We start from the raw sequence: 16,556 nt of genomic DNA, 5'->3' as shown, positions 1-16,556 counted from the left end.
GAGGAGCGGTGAACATGGATACGTAGCCACCAGCGGATTGGCAACAGGCCCTTACCCTCACTAGCTCTTCCATTTGGACCTGTTGCCCCTGCAATATCCTGACCATGAGGGTAAGGGCCCAAGAGGCAGAAGCCAGGATAATGATATTGTCACAGCAGCAGGAGCCGAGTGAGAAGCTAGAGGCCTGACCTATAGCTATTCACGCTGGAGTGGAGGGGACTAGGCTATCAAAAATGCCTCTAGATCATCAGATGCGGCTCTCAAAACCTTCCAAGAATGGCAGCAATAACAGCAGGATGGGACAGAAAGGAGTGGGCAATACAGTTAGGCCCCTTATTGACAGGGCCACCACAGGTGGCATACAAGGCCCTATCACGGGAAGAGGCCAGGTGTTATGGAAAAGTGAAAGAGGCCATATTAAACAGGCTTGAAATTTCACCTGAAACATACCAACAGAAATTTAGGACAAGGAAAAAAATGGAAGAGTTGCGGCCCACGGTAGTAGCTCAGATCCTAAAGGACATGGCCACCTGGTGGATAGAGCCCAACGGTAAAAAGGTAGAAGAGGTGTTGGACTTAGTAGTGCTAGAGCAGTTTGGGGTTCTCTATCACAAAGGGGAACTCACCTGGGGTGTGTGGAGCCGCCGCCGCGGAGCGCGGGGTGGCAGCGGCATCCCAGAGTGCGGAGCCGCCCCCGCGGAGCTGCGGCGGCAGCCCAGAGTGCGGAGCCGCCCCCGCGGAGCTGCGGCGGCAGCCCAGAGTGCGGAGCCGCCCCCGCGGAGCTGCGGCGGCAGCCCAGAGTGCGGAGCCGCCCCCGCGGAGCTGCGGCGGCAGCCCAGAGTGCGGAGCCGCCCCCGCGGAGCTGCGGCGGCAGCCCAGAGTGCGGAGCCGCCCCCGCGGAGCTGCGGCGGCAGCCCAGAGTGCGGAGCCGCCCCCGCGGAGCTGCGGCGGCAGCCCAGAGTGCGGAGCCGCCCCCGCGGAGCTGCGGCGGCAGCCCAGAGTGCGGAGCCGCCCCCGCGGAGCTGCGGCGGCAGCCCAGAGTGCGGAGCCGCCCCCGCGGAGCTGCGGCGGCAGCCCAGAGTGCGGAGCCGCCCCCGCGGAGCTGCGGCGGCAGCCCAGAGTGCGGAGCCGCCCCCGCGGAGCTGCGGCGGCAGCCCAGAGTGCGGAGCCGCCCCCGCGGAGCTGCGGCGGCAGCCCAGAGTGCGGAGCCGCCCCCGCGGAGCTGCGGCGGCAGCCCAGAGTGCGGAGCCGCCCCCGCGGAGCTGCGGCGGCAGCCCAGAGTGCGGAGCCGCCCCCGCGGAGCTGCGGCGGCAGCCCAGAGTGCGGAGCCGCCCCCGCGGAGCTGCGGCGGCAGCCCAGAGTGCGGAGCCGCCCCCGCGGAGCTGCGGCGGCAGCCCAGAGTGCGGAGCCGCCCCCGCGGAGCTGCGGCGGCAGCCCAGAGTGCGGAGCCGCCCCCGCGGAGCTGCGGCGGCAGCCCAGAGTGCGGAGCCGCCCCCGCGGAGCTGCGGCGGCAGCCCAGAGTGCGGAGCCGCCCCCGCGGAGCTGCGGCGGCAGCCCAGAGTGCGGAGCCGCCCCCGCGGAGCTGCGGCGGCAGCCCAGAGTGCGGAGCCGCCCCCGCGGAGCTGCGGCGGCAGCCCAGAGTGCGGAGCCGCCCCCGCGGAGCTGCGGCGGCAGCCCAGAGTGCGGAGCCGCCCCCGCGGAGCTGCGGCGGCAGCCCAGAGTGCGGAGCCGCCCCCGCGGAGCTGCGGCGGCAGCCCAGAGTGCGGAGCCGCCCCCGCGGAGCTGCGGCGGCAGCCCAGAGTGCGGAGCCGCCCCCGCGGAGCTGCGGCGGCAGCCCAGAGTGCGGAGCCGCCCCCGCGGAGCTGCGGCGGCAGCCCAGAGTGCGGAGCCGCCCCCGCGGAGCTGCGGCGGCAGCCCAGAGTGCGGAGCCGCCCCCGCGGAGCTGCGGCGGCAGCCCAGAGTGCGGAGCCGCCCCCGCGGAGCTGCGGCGGCAGCCCAGAGTGCGGAGCCGCCCCCGCGGAGCTGCGGCGGCAGCCCAGAGTGCGGAGCCGCCCCCGCGGAGCTGCGGCGGCAGCCCAGAGTGCGGAGCCGCCCCCGCGGAGCTGCGGCGGCAGCCCAGAGTGCGGAACTTCCGTGGAGTGTGGGGCGGCGGCCCAGAGTGTGGAGCCGCCGCCACAGACCACGGGGCAGCGGCGGGCCAAAGGGCAGAGCTGCTGCCGCGGCCATGGAGCAGCGGGGGTGAAGGAAGAGAGGATTGCAGGCTGCCATATGCAGTACTGGTACGGCAAACTGCCGCTTTATCGCAAGGGTGGGAGCGTGGAAAATGCCATCATTCATGTTCCCTAAGCATACAGAGACTTCTGACCGAGCCTACCGAGGCATTGTACCAGCAGAGCTTGATCCCACACCAGCGGTCAGGGATGGCAGCAGGACTCACTACAACATGTTGTACCCTTTATCAAATCGGAAGCTTTTCACCTGTGCTCTCTTTACCTTTTTCTTTTTACTCCCATTGAGTGTAGACATGGGAAGCAGGTCCAAACATGCCCTTTGAATGATCCAGGCAGCTCGCTCACAACCGGCATTCCAGTCAACAGGGCAAAACCCACAGCCCCCGCCACCCCATTCTATCACTGTAATGTCTCCCTTTTCTTTCCCCTGCCTTCTTCCTCCTCCCTTCTCTGCTTCACCTTTTGTCTTTCTAATTTCTTCCTATTTACATTCTCACTGACATCCTGCCACATTTTTAGCTTCTCTCATTCCTTGGAGTCTCAGAACAGCAGACTCCCTACGCCTGAAAAAGGCTGACTGAGCCCAAAGGCTTGCTGAGAACTTTTTTCCAACTACTCAGTTGGTCTAATAAAAGATATCATATCTACTCAAAGAACCTTACCTGCCTAATTGAATTTGGTAAATTCTCCATTAATAGAATATAGTAAAGGCTATGAATTGGTTATATTTTAGGTAAAGTGAGTAAAAAGATACCCCTGCAATAGTGTATCTAACCACAATCTCCAAACTTAAATGAAAAACCATGTGTCTTCTTGAGTTTTTGTGATGATGTTTTGACGGCCTGCATCTTTTTTAAGGTCTGGAGGCTTTGACCGATATACCAGTGGTCTTCCCACCTGAAACATAAGAAAAGATGAAGATACTGAACACAGAAAAGGTCTGTGCAGAACTGTGTAAAGACTTGTCTAAGTTAAATTCATCCTCTCTGTCCCTTTAATAGGATTCATAGAGATGCATTAAACACTGCATGAACATAACAACAGCTGCTGCCCTTTTAAACCCACCCACTCTGCCAAAACTGCTTCAACTCTACGTCTCTACAGTATTATGCTTATCCTTGCCATAGTTGATCGTTTCACAATCCTTATGCTTTAATACCTTGGAAGTAATTACTTGATTTCCTTTTCCACTGGGGGGGTCTCAACAGCTTTAAATGTACTTGCAGTGCCTTTTATCAGGTGTTTTTTTTATCTGACAGCAGTCTTACTTCACTTTCTCATTAACTGATGGGTGTCAAAGATCTGGCCTTCAGAGAGACATCATCTAGTCCCTGGAGCTGGCCCATGCAGGGCCAGTTCAGGACCACCCTTTCACCTAGGGGAAGGTCCTAGAAAAGATTATCAAAGAGACCATTCTCAACAGACTGGCCGATGGCAAAATCCTGAGGGATAGCCAGCATGGGTTTGTTGCAGGTAGGTCTTGCTTGACCAATCTTATTTCCTTTTACAACCAGGTGACCTATCACCTGGACAAGGGGGAAGAGATTTATGTCATATATCTTGACTTAAAATAAAATCAGCTGTGAATAAACAAATTCCACCAGTAGGACTATAGCAGCCTTACTTCCTTTATATGTGAATGGAGGGTTCATTAAACAGTTGTTCCATTTGTAATGTGACACTGTTTAACTGATAAAATGGAAATTAAATGCACTTCTATAGCTTTAGATAGTTATGTATCAATTGGATTATTCAAGCTGCGTGTTTGCATACACAGTGAGAAGAATTACAGCTGGGAGAGGAACTTCCAATTTCCTGCTTTTACATTAGGCCAGTGATTTACAAGAAGCAATGGTCTCAAGTTGCAGCAAGGGAAGTTTAGGTTAGATATTAGGAAAAATGTTCTCACTAGGGAGGTAGTAAAGCACTGGAACAGGTTACGTAGAGTGGTTGCGGAATATCCATCCTTGGAGGTTTTTAAGACCCAGGTAGACAAAGCCTTGGGCGGGATGATGGAATTGGGGCTGGTCCTGGTTTGAGCAGGGGAAAAGATAACCTCCTGAGGTCCCTTCCTACCCTCATTTTCTGTGATTCTTGTCCAGGGTACTATGGGGTGTTGCCAGATCCTTGGAAGGTTACTGAGAGGTGTGAGGAGATAAGTATGTAAACTAAGTAGATAAAAGGAGGCTTAACTTTGTCCCTGCCTGGATGATCCCATAACCCTACGGCCAGCCTTTCTGCCAGGAGGTAACCACTGTAATACATAAATTAGTTTTTAAAATTGGGTACCACTCAATCCACAGAAGTTATGGAGAGGTGCCTTGAATCCAAGAATACTTGAAAACCACTGCACTTAATGTAATCTCTTGTGGAAATTGAACGTCTGCACACATCATTCTATATGTAAACTCTGAACCAGTCTACTCAATTTATGTAATAATGCTACAAGGATATGAAGTACAGGTAGTCCTTGACTTTACATCGTTCGAGTTGCGACAAATGGCACTTATGACGTTTATAAATTGACACCCTGTTTCGATTTTTCTGATGCCAGTTTCGACTTTCTGACACCCATCTCCCTGACTCAAGACACTCGATCCAATATCACACCACACCAGCAAACGAGTTTGCTGTGCTGCCTATCTCCCTGCATTGATCCGCTGCGCCACCCATCTCCCTGACTTAAGATGCTCAGTTGCTGTTCCAATGCCATTTTTACGTGGTGATTTTATGTGATTTTTTTATGTCAATACGATTGAAAATAGGGTATTGGGCCTTGGTTCAGGAACCAATCCCCCATTTATAACGTTGTTCCTATGGGAAAAATCAGTTCCGAGTTAAGTTTCAACTTAAGAGACGGTTTTCAGGAACCAACTGTGTCATAAGTCCAAGGACTGCCTGTAATACTAGCATCCAGAAAATACTAAACAGATAATACTACATATTTGATATATTTCAGTCGTGTTGAAGGTATGTAGATAGTTCAAGCATCAGCCTATTAAACTGTGTAGTTCTATGATGATATCTGTCTGGTAATGTGTCCTCTGACAAGGACATTGAATTGGATTATACACAGCCCAAGTAAATATCCTAGTTTCCCCATGAACACCTTAAAGTACAATTTTACTGGAACATCTTATTTGTCCCTATTCAAAATAAAGGCTATGTGTTTTCAGTTAGTTCCTTAATTGGCTACTTGCATACTGAAGTGCTTTACAATCATTTTGCAGTTAGGAGATATGTGATCCCGAGGTCTATAAATTAGTGGTAATAACAGAAATACTGCAAGCCATTTTAGAGGCACAAACTGAGATCACAGCACAGCTTCTTTGGCCAAGAGCTGTCCAAACATGGTAAGAAATTATCTTAAAACAACAAAAATAACTTGGTTTAGAGAGATCAGAGAGGTAACAAGTGGGAGGTGTGGTAAAAATATGTTATAATCTAGTCATTATGATTTTGCAATAACGTTTGTATAGCAGCTGTGTGGTAAAAATGTCTCATCTCACTACACAAAGGCTTCACAGCTGAGAACTGTTTGGCTTCACTACACAATTGCTTCTGCTAAGGCATATAGGCCAATGATAGATTTACGAGTAGCACTAGACTTCTGCAGACATAGCCAAGAACAGATGCAATAAATAACTCCTTACGAGAGATAAGAGAAGAGGGACAAGGAAAGATGCTGATGTAAAGAACTCAGACCCTGACCGAAGAATGACCAAGATGGGCTTAAAGACGGCCCCAGGGAGGAGATTTAAGATGTAAATGAGACATGTATGTAAAACGTCATAGAACATGTAACTGCTAGACATATGTTGCAAGACGTAATACTTGGGCTGCCAAGAATTACACGACACGTTAGAATCTTTTGTTTATGTTAGCTATAAAAAGGAACCCCAGACTCTGTTTGGGGTCGACACGGATTTGAGCATTAAGCTCCCTTGTCGAACTTGTTTGCAAACAATAAATCTGAAATTGGACCCAGCCTGTGTGTGTGACTCTCTCCTAGAGGTGGATTGGACAAGCCTCCAGGGGCACGAAACTAGCCGTTTGTGCAACAGAGGGAAGAAATGAGTTGTCCCTATTTCTCAGAAGGGGAACAGTGAGCTTACATGATATGCCTGATGTTATTTAGGAAGCGTGTGGCAAAGCTGGGGAATGAGCCCATAACTGCTGAGACTTCCATTGGTGTGACAACCTTAAAAGCTTATTCTTCTCTAGTGTGCTAGCTTAGTAAACAGTAGAGGTATAACACCAAGAAGCGAAAAGGCTTTTTCCAAAGTCAAAAGTTGCAAGAATGTAAGAAGGGAATCCTTTACAATTGAACTTTCACCAAATACATATATTTACCTTTAGAAGCATACCAGTGCAGAAATTTTCCTAAGGAAGATACCTTAAAATGAGAAAAATGCACTAACCTTTTTCTTGGGTTCTGCTATTGCTCTTTGCAGAGAACACTTCAGTCGTTCTTCCTGAATTTTCTTTGCTTCCTTTGCTTTTTCTTCACGCAACCTACAGAAGGGCAAAAAGATACTCCTTAGTAACTAAAAAAAAAAAAAAGCCTTGCAACTTTAATACACACTTTTTTGTCTCTAATTTTGGAGGCAATAAATACAGTGGTTTTAAAATGGAGAGCTGTCATCTTTGTGCAAGGAAGTTACTATCCTGAGTTTTTGGCAAACTGACTTAAAGAGAAGAGATTGGAAGGAAGTTGTAGATTAGAATTTTTGTAATTGAGGCTTACATAGTTTTACTATGGGAACAGTGCTGTTTCAGGTCTCACAGAGACAGGATCCATTCAGAAATTGATGGAGACAGCTTAGTTCTGGCAAACTTGCAGGATGGAGGGAAAGAAAAGCTATCATGAGTGGGGCCTGGGGAAAGCTGGTAAGTGATGCATTATTTCCACATCAATCAATCATTTTCTTTTTTTGCCTTTTTTTCTTTGCAGCAGTATTTTTAGTATCTATAGCCATACCATTTTGTACCATTCTCTCAAGCTAAAACTGTACGGCCTCAGCAGCACTTAGATGGGTTGCCATTACCTATCGTAGGACGCGACTTTATGGCTCTGTGTATGGCTCTTCTCCGCTCCAAATTCTAAATGGAGTTAATGTTACAATATGCTGGTAAGTAGGCTGCAGGAAGAGCTGCTTTTGGAAATAAAGCATTGCCACACCAGTGAGGACCTTACCAACTTTTTGCAAAAGAGAAATTAGCCAGATGTGAATTTCCCCTAATTCCAATTTGTCTGATTAATCTGACACTGCAAGTAAATAACAGTAGTATCATAGCCATGATGGTTAGTAATAGTAGTATCATAGACTACGTGAGAAGCAAGATTTACTTGGTAACATCTTATGTTTCTTAGATCAACTATACCTTGGGAGAGTTGTTACACAAACTTTGGGACACAAAATACCCTTCAAGTCACCTCAGTGACCTTCTGGTGCTCAAAAGCTTTTCTAACATTTCTCTTAACTAAAAGCAAGGAAAGAAGAAAGAACCCCTCTTGCGGCTGAATTAGAGCACCTCTTTTAGGCTTACATTTTGGCACTGTATGCCTTTATCCTCTGCACTGAACAGTCAGTAGACTATAAAACAAAACTCACCAAATGTACTGTGCAAGGAAAAAGCAAACAGGCTTCATAAAATTCTTATTCTTCCCTTTTAACTAGTGCACAACAACAGTATGCTGCTGAATGTGTTTAGTGTTTTATTTAAGAAGTTCATATGCTGATGAATCCCATAAGAGGGCAGCATAGTACAACTATTTACCCTACTAGACTGTAGACTGCAGTTTAATGCAAAAAGAAGAGAGTAAGTTTTCATCTACAAACGAGCAGATGGTAACTTTTCCACAATGCAGTAGAATCCTTAAATAGTGCTAGGAAAAAAAACAATTTACGTTTACTAACTGCATAGCAGGTGGTGCATTGGAGAGCAATGGTCCAGCCCTACATTTTAGGCTCTGGCCTTGCAAATACTCCTGCATGTAACATATTCCTGGGGTTTGCTGCCTGCAGGATCAGAGCTTCAGAGGAGGTTGCACAATCTGCTCAGGCCCTCTGATAAGGAAAAGAAAATATCCCTGCCTTGCAGAGAGGAAACCTCCTGCTGATTTGTAGCAATGGGCATGTTTCCTTTCAGTCCCTTCCTCCTGTGCTAGAAGCGCTTAAGTGTCCAGCAGTGGTACATCTTTAAGAGAGCAGCATTCATTCTTTGTGAGAGGAAACCTTCCTGAAAGAAAGGCCTTCTGGCAGTTTAAAACTGGGGAGAGTGTACCACTGCAGAACAGAAAATATCTGCTGTTATTTGGAAAAGGCAAACTGTTTTTGTGTTTGATGTTTTGAATGAGGCAGACACTCCCTGGTTTAAAATGGACTGTTGGTGCTCCAGAACAGACATCCTGCACCCTGCCACTGGAGAGCAGCCAGATTGCGGGCTTTGTTGTTTTTGTAAGGGATCATTTAGAAACAGTCTGAAGTATTGAAACTTTTAAACATGACCTTGTTTCTACAGATACATCTGGTGTGTTGACTGGAAAGGCTAAGGAACTTGAATTTTTACTGAAAGACTACTAAAAAACATATCACTGATTATATGTAAATAAATACACACACACAGAGCTCTCATTATATAAGACCTGCAATATAAAACAAAACACTTTGCACTACATAAATATAGCAAGTGTAGACCAAAATTTGCACCAAAAGTAGAGAACAAAATGATACCAGCAACACTTTAGAGTGCAGAAATACAACTAAGGTATTTTAATAGAATAAGAACATAAAATTAAGAGAAATATTTCCAGAGTTTTTAATATACTTAAAAGTTTATAGCTTTTGATAAAACCAAATGAGTGACTGATCATACTAAATGATGTGTTTTTCTGATCTATGGTAACCTCTGGTTTGGACTATAATGACAGAGGAGGGTGTTTGGGAACATATTTGCTCCCATAGGGAGTTCCAGCACAATAAGACCACACTGGGAATATTGGCATATCACACAGTGTGCCGAAAACTACATGCTAATGAAAGGAAATATAATAAAAGCAAACAGGAAGGAAAAACATTCAATTCATTTGTTTCTAATGGTATGCAGTCACAAAATATAGCACTTCCAGGTAACAAGTTATTAAGAACCAACCAAAGATTCCTAATAAAGCTAAAGAACAGAACTACAACACATGACTGGCTTTTTCTTTTTACCTTCTATGCCTATAATGCATGACTTCAGATCTGCTCCCTGCTCCCAATTAACTCAACGGGGCTGGAACAAGTTCCAGCAACTATCCTGATTGTTTTTATCATTCTATGACTGGATGGGACACTAAATCACATGCAGTTATCCATTTACTAACAGTAAAATGGATGACCCACTGCTGGATGCTAAGGGACTATAACACCAATTACATCCAGGATGTAATTCTGGCAGTGTCCCTGCCTTCACACAGCTGAGACTGCTCATATGTGCCTGTCCTTCCAAGGAAAAGGTGAATAACTAGGTCTCCCATATCCTCTGTGTGTTTGCAACAGAGGAGCTTCTATTAGAGCAAAAGTGTTATAAACAGCACAATATGTTAGGAAGCTGCAAGGCTTAGCGTATTTATTCGAGTCCAAGACAAGATCCATTTAACATGGAAATTGAGTATGAGAGGTGGGGGGCAGGTGGCTGCTGCAGAGCCAGGCTGGGACTGTGCTCTGTGTCCCTGGTAGGAGCCATACCAGAGCCAAGGGTAAGCAGCAATGGGGAATTTTTTTTTTTTTTTTTTGGGGGGGGGGGGGGGCAGGCAGGGGAGCAGAGGATACAGGGGAGAGAGATGGAGAGGAAAAATCATCAGAAGGAGGGGCAAGAGGCAGCGGGGGTGGGGGGGGGTACAGGCAGAAGCTGCCTGCCCTCCCCCACGCTTGCTCCCTACCACTACCTTCCCCAGAGCCCGTCTCCTACTGCTGCCTCCACTACTTGCCCTACCTCATGCCCCCCAACTACCTCCCCTACCACTGCTTTCTCTGGTGCAGTGATGAGGGAGAGAGGGTGAATTTAAGACAACCCTCCAATAATTAGATTCTGTCCATGGAAAATCATAACCAATTTATAAATTTTCCATGGACAGAATTGAATTATTGGGGGACTCATCTTAAAGCCATGGTTGTCTTAGATTTGGGTAAGCACCATAACTAAAAAGGGTGGTCCTGAGAGGAAACATAAAGGAATGAAAGGATTAGGTATAATAACATATGCACATTAGCATATGCAGTTCTGCAGTCATTGTAACATAGGCTGCCTTAGAAATGCTTTCTTAAGGTCTGTCAGTTAAGCATCAGATCCTAAAACAAACTCCAGGATTTTGGACACAGTGAGTGCATCTACATGTGAAATTGCAACTGAATTAATTTGGCAGTCATTTCACTCGGGTAAATTTTCTTGGTTTAGTTACCTCTAGCCAACAGTAATAGCAGACACACGACAGTTACTTCAGAACAGTTGATATGGGATAAGTCAACTGTTCTGTGTTACCTTTCCTTTTTACTTAATATAATTTTTTTCCTTCCCACACCCATCCTCAAAGTATTCACGTCTGCAACAACAGACAGTCCTGGCATATAAATGGTTTATGCCATACCTATACTTCTCAAAACTGCCAGCTGGGAGGAAAAAGTGGTGCTAGGAGGGGAAAGCATACCATTAGTTTTTAGTGAATAAACATCACCTAACCAGGCATATAGAATCATCCTTCTGCAGTTTGGTTATTAAATATCACACAATAGTGGTATGTTTTCACAGCAAGATATTTCCTGATCCACAAATCTGCCAGTTGTAAACGAACAAGAAAAAAAAGCATGTGCAGGGGTTCAGTTCCAGAAAGAGTAAGAAAATAGTGTTGGCAAGGACATGGAGGAAGAAAGAATTCCTGAAGGAGAGGGATGATCTCATAGGAGGGGACCATGGATACTGATCTAAGTATAGAGGCTATAGTATAAAACACACAGAGCTGGAACTGTGAAGAAGACAAAAGGAGCAGAAGACACAGAAGGAAATGAGAACGTTTGTCCCTATTATGGACTGAGGACTAGCAATGAATCCACTGAGAACCATAATTTGGCACCAAACCTTTCCAAACTTCTTATTCATAGGATGATGTTCCCATTTAAAATGCAGGAGACTGGAGGGAAGATGGTGACTCTCAGGATCCCACTCTACCTTCCATTCTGCTCCATAAACAGTGCAATCATGTGTTGGGCCCATACCTGGCATAACATCTATCCTCTAGCTCCCCACCCTTCTGTGTGTGGACCTGACGCAGCAGCTCTACACAGCCTGCCATCTTGCCTATGCTGCAATGCACGGTGAGGCAGCCAATGCAAGGGAGCAAGGGGACAAGCTCTAAAATGGCCGCCGCAATTAAGTAAGCTCTAAATTGGCCACCGCAATTAAGCACCTGCTGACTGCTTGGCCCCAGGTCTTAAAGTGCACCCTTGTTAGACTTAAGACACTCTCAGAAGATGCCAACTCTTAATTTTCACTCATGTTTTTGACTACAGGAAAAGAACATAGTTCTTCTGTTGCAAAGAGCTCAGAAAGACCACAACAGTGGCTTTTAACACTATGGATTCCTATTTGAAATCTCTGGGTTTATCTTGTGAATCATGTGTTTACACCTAGCAGTGCTAATGGTGCTATCAAGTATCATACCCTAACACCATCATTAAAAGAATCTCAGGGCATCCCGGGGTGCTGTGGTACCCTCGTTGAGAGTCACTCCATTAATTAAATGCTCCAATTCCTAGCAAAGAATGCTCAGAAGAAAAACCGAGAAAGGGTCTATTTATTTTAAGTATATTGGGCATTCCTCTTACCTTTGTCTTCTTTCCTTTCTCTTAGTTTTCTCAATTGCTTCAATAGTTTCTTTTGGAATGGTCTCTATTATATCACACAGCTCCTCAACCCTATTTTCTATTTGTCTCAGCATTTCAATTGCACTAATGTGTGTTGTCTCCATCTCTCCAGAACTAACTCTGTATACTTCTTCAATCTTTTTCCTGAGCATATGCAATGTCTTGTCCTTCAATTAAAAACAAATCAATCTGTAAGTGCCTATAGAACAAAACACAAATTTTATCTGAATACAAGTGCATTTCTGAAATGCACGGACAGCAGCAACGGACACAATATAAACACTCAGTTGTTATAAGGTTGACATCTCAATGATAGGGAGTTTTTTTGCCATGTGTCTTGTTAAATAATACGCTCCCTTGTTATAGCATGTTGCTACGGCAATGTAGCGGCCAAAAATAATCATGCACGGTGTGCACTGCGCAGTATGGACTGTTACTGTGTCATCATTTAGTACTTCCAAAAGGATGGTGCAGTAACAACAGCACTTTTGGGGCACATGTAGACGCGCCCACTTTTGTACTAATTTTTAGTTCAAGACTCAAGAAACTACCCAGTCCTGTAGTTCCCTCTCCCTTTTCAGATTTTCTTCCTCTTCCCCCTTTGCTAAGAGCAAACATTTAAAAAATAATTGTATGATTTGTTCTCTCAATAAGAAGCATGTTTTGCAAAGCTATTACCTGGACTTCTGGATTAAACTCCCCAAAAGAAAACATCTTGGCCCTAAGAGCCAGCTCAGCACTTTTTTCCTCTTCTCTGAGGCAGGCAGCTTCTAGAGTTTCTTTTTGTGCTAATAGAACATTTACTTTTTCATCTCTGTGGCAGAGAAAAGATGTATATCTCAGTCATTTCATTGGTGGTTTAGTTTTTTTGTGCACCAATCAGTAAGCACCAATCAGCAGATTAAAATGTTATTTCAGTCATCTACAAACTTTTTAGAAATTGTCAAGGTAAGGAAAGTTTTTCGAGCTCCACAAAGTTAGATTGTGTTAGTTTGTGTTTTTATGAAGACATATTAACTCAATTTAAGTGCAGTGTGTGTCAGAAGGCTTTAAACCTTATGTCATATTTGTGAAATAATATCACATTCAGTTCAGAAAGTATTGTTCATGCCAAAATGCACACACATTATATACAGGTTACTTCATCTTCTTTAAACGTTCAGCAACCTGCATTTGGAAAGATCAAGTAGCTGTTTTACAACATGTCTTGCAACCCTTTGGGGCAGAAAGTGAAGAATATTCTCTAATTTAGCTGACAATAGTAATTTAAGTAGGGGAAAAGCAAGCTTCCATACTGACATGTAGAGAGAGCTCTAAAATCAACCACCCTGCCCCAGGGGGATGTTGGTGTGAAAAAGAGGATGAAGGCATGGCCCCACCTCCTCTCTTCTCCCTCTGTCCATTGATATATGCGCATTAGCACAGGACAGGTGAAGGAATGGTAGCAGGAATAGTGGTTCCTTGTGCCCATCTATTCAACACGCTAAGATAAGGGATTATAGATCACCTGCCAATGGGATATATAGAACAAGGGGCTACTTGCTCACTAGGCTTCCCACTATCAACCCCCAAATGACAAAGGTATATATGGAACCTGCATTTCTTATTATGTAATCAAAATACCAATGATGAAGAGGTTCTTATACATCTTCTGAACTCTCTGCTGTAAAAACCTTACATTTTTAGTTTTATAGATTTTGTTGTTTGTTTGATATCATCCCGTATTTCTGCTAGGTCTTCGGTATCGCGAATCAATGCAAGATTTTGTTCCTCTAGATCTGTGAAGATCTCCAGTAACTGTTTTGGATCACTGAAATATATCTCTGGTTCCTAAGACAGAGGACAGAAAGCTGTGAAGCACCTATTGAAAGATGAGCTGCATGTGCTATGTAACTTCAAATTTGTTCCACACTTATTTTTATAGAACTTAATGTCACAAAAAATATCATCATGGATGGGCACCCAGGAGTTAGTTAAGCATAGTTTATAGCCACTTTGAGCTTTAAGAGCAGGGGTGGGCAAAATATGGCCCATGGGCCAGATCCGCCTCACCAAGTGATTGGATCTGGCTCATGGGCAGGTGCCCACCAAATTAATGGATCCAGCCCGTGGATGGAATTATGGCACCCAGCCCGGGGGGGGGCAGCGGCTTCAGCTGCCACATGGTACCAGGCAGCTAGGGCTGCTTCTGGTGTGCCGGGTGCTTGCTCTCTTTCTTTCTGGAATGGGGCTGCCATCGCCATGGAAGCAGAAGCATGAGCCTGCCTGCAGCTGCCCACCCCAGCTCCAGACCAGACCCTGCAGCTCCCAACTGCTCAAATGTGGCCAGCAGCTTCTGGGTCACGGCACCAGCTGCAGGGTGTGCTACAGCTGCGGTCGAGTTCAGGCTTCTGTGCTGGTTGCAGCCCACACCTGTAGCACACCCCACCCCTGCCCCCTGCCTTGTCTGCCCCGCCCCCCACTCCTGGACCCCTGACCTGGAAGTTGCCAGCCATATTTGGGCAGCTGTGGATGCGCCCGACAGTTGCTGAGGCCAGACTGGGTGGGAGGAGGGGGGAGATCAGGGCGCATTAAAACTGTGGGCAGGCTCCAGCCATGGGGGGCGGGGGGGCGCTGCTAAAGCTGCAGGTGGGTTCAGGCTTCCACACTGGTCACAGCTATGGCAGGGGGAGGGGGAAGACCCTCACCAGGTCACCAAAACTTATTAAAGTGGCTTGCCAGCCCAAATAATTCCCCACCCCTGTACTAGAGTCGTACAAAGCAGCCACAGCACAGCTGAGAATCTGGCCAATGGGGTGACAATATACATTCCATCAATCATGGAATCTGTAGTTTTTGTATAATAATCATCACATTTTTAAAAGCAAACAAAATATCTCATTTTTCCAGAGAACAAAGTGTAAATTAGGAAGTGTAGTTTCATTACCATATCACAGTTTAAGTCGTCCAAGAAATATTCATAATCTGTAAAGTTTTTTTCATTGTCATACCTGATGGACAAGAAAGGTTAAAAGATTTAATTCTCAGTTATCAAAAGTAAAATGTCAGTCCTATGAGGTGACTCTTCAGAGCCTCCTGACTTCAGTGGAAGTTATGAGCACTTTCATGGATTCTTCAGGACTCTGTAGTAACTGAAGGAATATTGTTTCTGCCTTGCCTAGTCTAATAATGGCAGCTGCCTAAGCATTTCAACAAGAAACAGTTTATGTACAGTTATTAGTGACTCTGGATGCGTCTACATGAGATGTTCACTGCAGAGCTGACTAATTAGCTCCACAGTAAAGTCTCCATGTCAATGCCTCAGGAAACTAATAAATCCCGCGAGGTTAGTACCTGTAAATACGGTGGCATTATTTACTGTGCAGCAATGCCTGTGTAGACGCTGACTGGGCTGGTTGGAGCACAACAGTGCTAGCCCTGCACTGTAGCACCCTTGTGTCCCAGACGCCTCTGCAGCATGTTGAGCTGTGTCGGAGCAACCCTGGCTGGCAGGCTGACTACCAGGGCTCCCTGCCAGCTGGGGCTGCTCTGCCCATGCTCAACATACTGTGGTCCCGGGTGCATGTGTAAACACTGTGCCCAGAAACAATAAACTCCAGTGTGTACAGTGCCAGACTTTATTGCGTCAAATTAATTTCACGTGCAGATGCACCCTGCATGAACAAACGAAAAAAATTATTTCAGTTCAATAGCTCAAACACAGCCTCGAATATTTGATTCATTGGGAGACTCCCACATTGTATCCCAGCATGTAACTTAGGACAAAAAAAAGGCAGAAAGGATAAGAGAAAAGAGACATTTCTCATCACAGAAAGTGTTAACAAGCAAAAGACAGAAAGGACCCATGAAACACTTTTCAGCTTTGGCCTTTGGTACTTCTAGAAAACCTTTGTGGGGGGAGGTCGGAGTTGGAAGAAATTATCAACAGTCTCCTTTGCAGCAGTATGTAGGTAACTGGTATAATTGCAAATGGCATAGTTAGGATTTGCTTGCTTACTGGATCTGTTTTATTTCTGTTGTACACTGGCAGATAAAGAAGGCAAACTGAGAATGGAGGAAGCCAATTTTATTTGATACTGTACCTGGGTGATGACATTTTCCTATTAGTCAACATTGATTGGAATTCAGGTAGTGCCAAATTTGATCCTGACAGCTTCTTTGAAGGCAATGGCCCACCTTCAAGGGATGAAAAGATAAAAGAATACATTTCCATGTTAATTAGGAGGCAAACTATAATAATATTATCAACCTATATCTTTTAATAAAGTAAATGGTATACTCTTATCCTGAGCCTTGTAATGTTATCAGCTACACACTTCTTACATTAAGAAGGTATATTTTCCCCAGTATATTTATTCAATATGTATCTATCAGATATTAAAAAAAGATGTTTTTTACATTTAAGAGAATACAGAAGTGC

General features: G+C 45.8%; 1 protein-coding gene across 1 annotated transcript in view; it reads right to left on the bottom strand.

Moving 5' to 3' along the window:
* Positions 1-2,071: 2,071 nt before the first annotated feature.
* Positions 2,072-16,556, bottom strand: part of CCDC38 (coiled-coil domain containing 38) — a gene marked incomplete at its 5' end in the record, with an annotated part of 42,073 nt that continues 27,588 nt past the window's right edge. Inside the window, 7 exons of the mRNA XM_025213433.1 lie at positions 2,072-3,128; positions 6,653-6,746; positions 12,098-12,303; positions 12,815-12,950; positions 13,815-13,966; positions 15,063-15,126; positions 16,219-16,312. Coding sequence (XP_025069218.1) covers positions 3,021-3,128; positions 6,653-6,746; positions 12,098-12,303; positions 12,815-12,950; positions 13,815-13,966; positions 15,063-15,126; positions 16,219-16,312 — 854 coding nt within the window. The remainder of the gene's footprint in view (positions 3,129-6,652; positions 6,747-12,097; positions 12,304-12,814; positions 12,951-13,814; positions 13,967-15,062; positions 15,127-16,218; positions 16,313-16,556) is intronic.

This window comes from Alligator sinensis, unplaced genomic scaffold, assembly GCF_000455745.1.
Source record: "Alligator sinensis unplaced genomic scaffold, ASM45574v1 scaffold154_2, whole genome shotgun sequence".
NCBI classification, from domain to species: Eukaryota; Metazoa; Chordata; order Crocodylia; family Alligatoridae; genus Alligator; species Alligator sinensis.
Note: the sequence above shows the minus strand (reverse complement) of the source record. Positions and strands in the feature narration are given on the sequence as shown.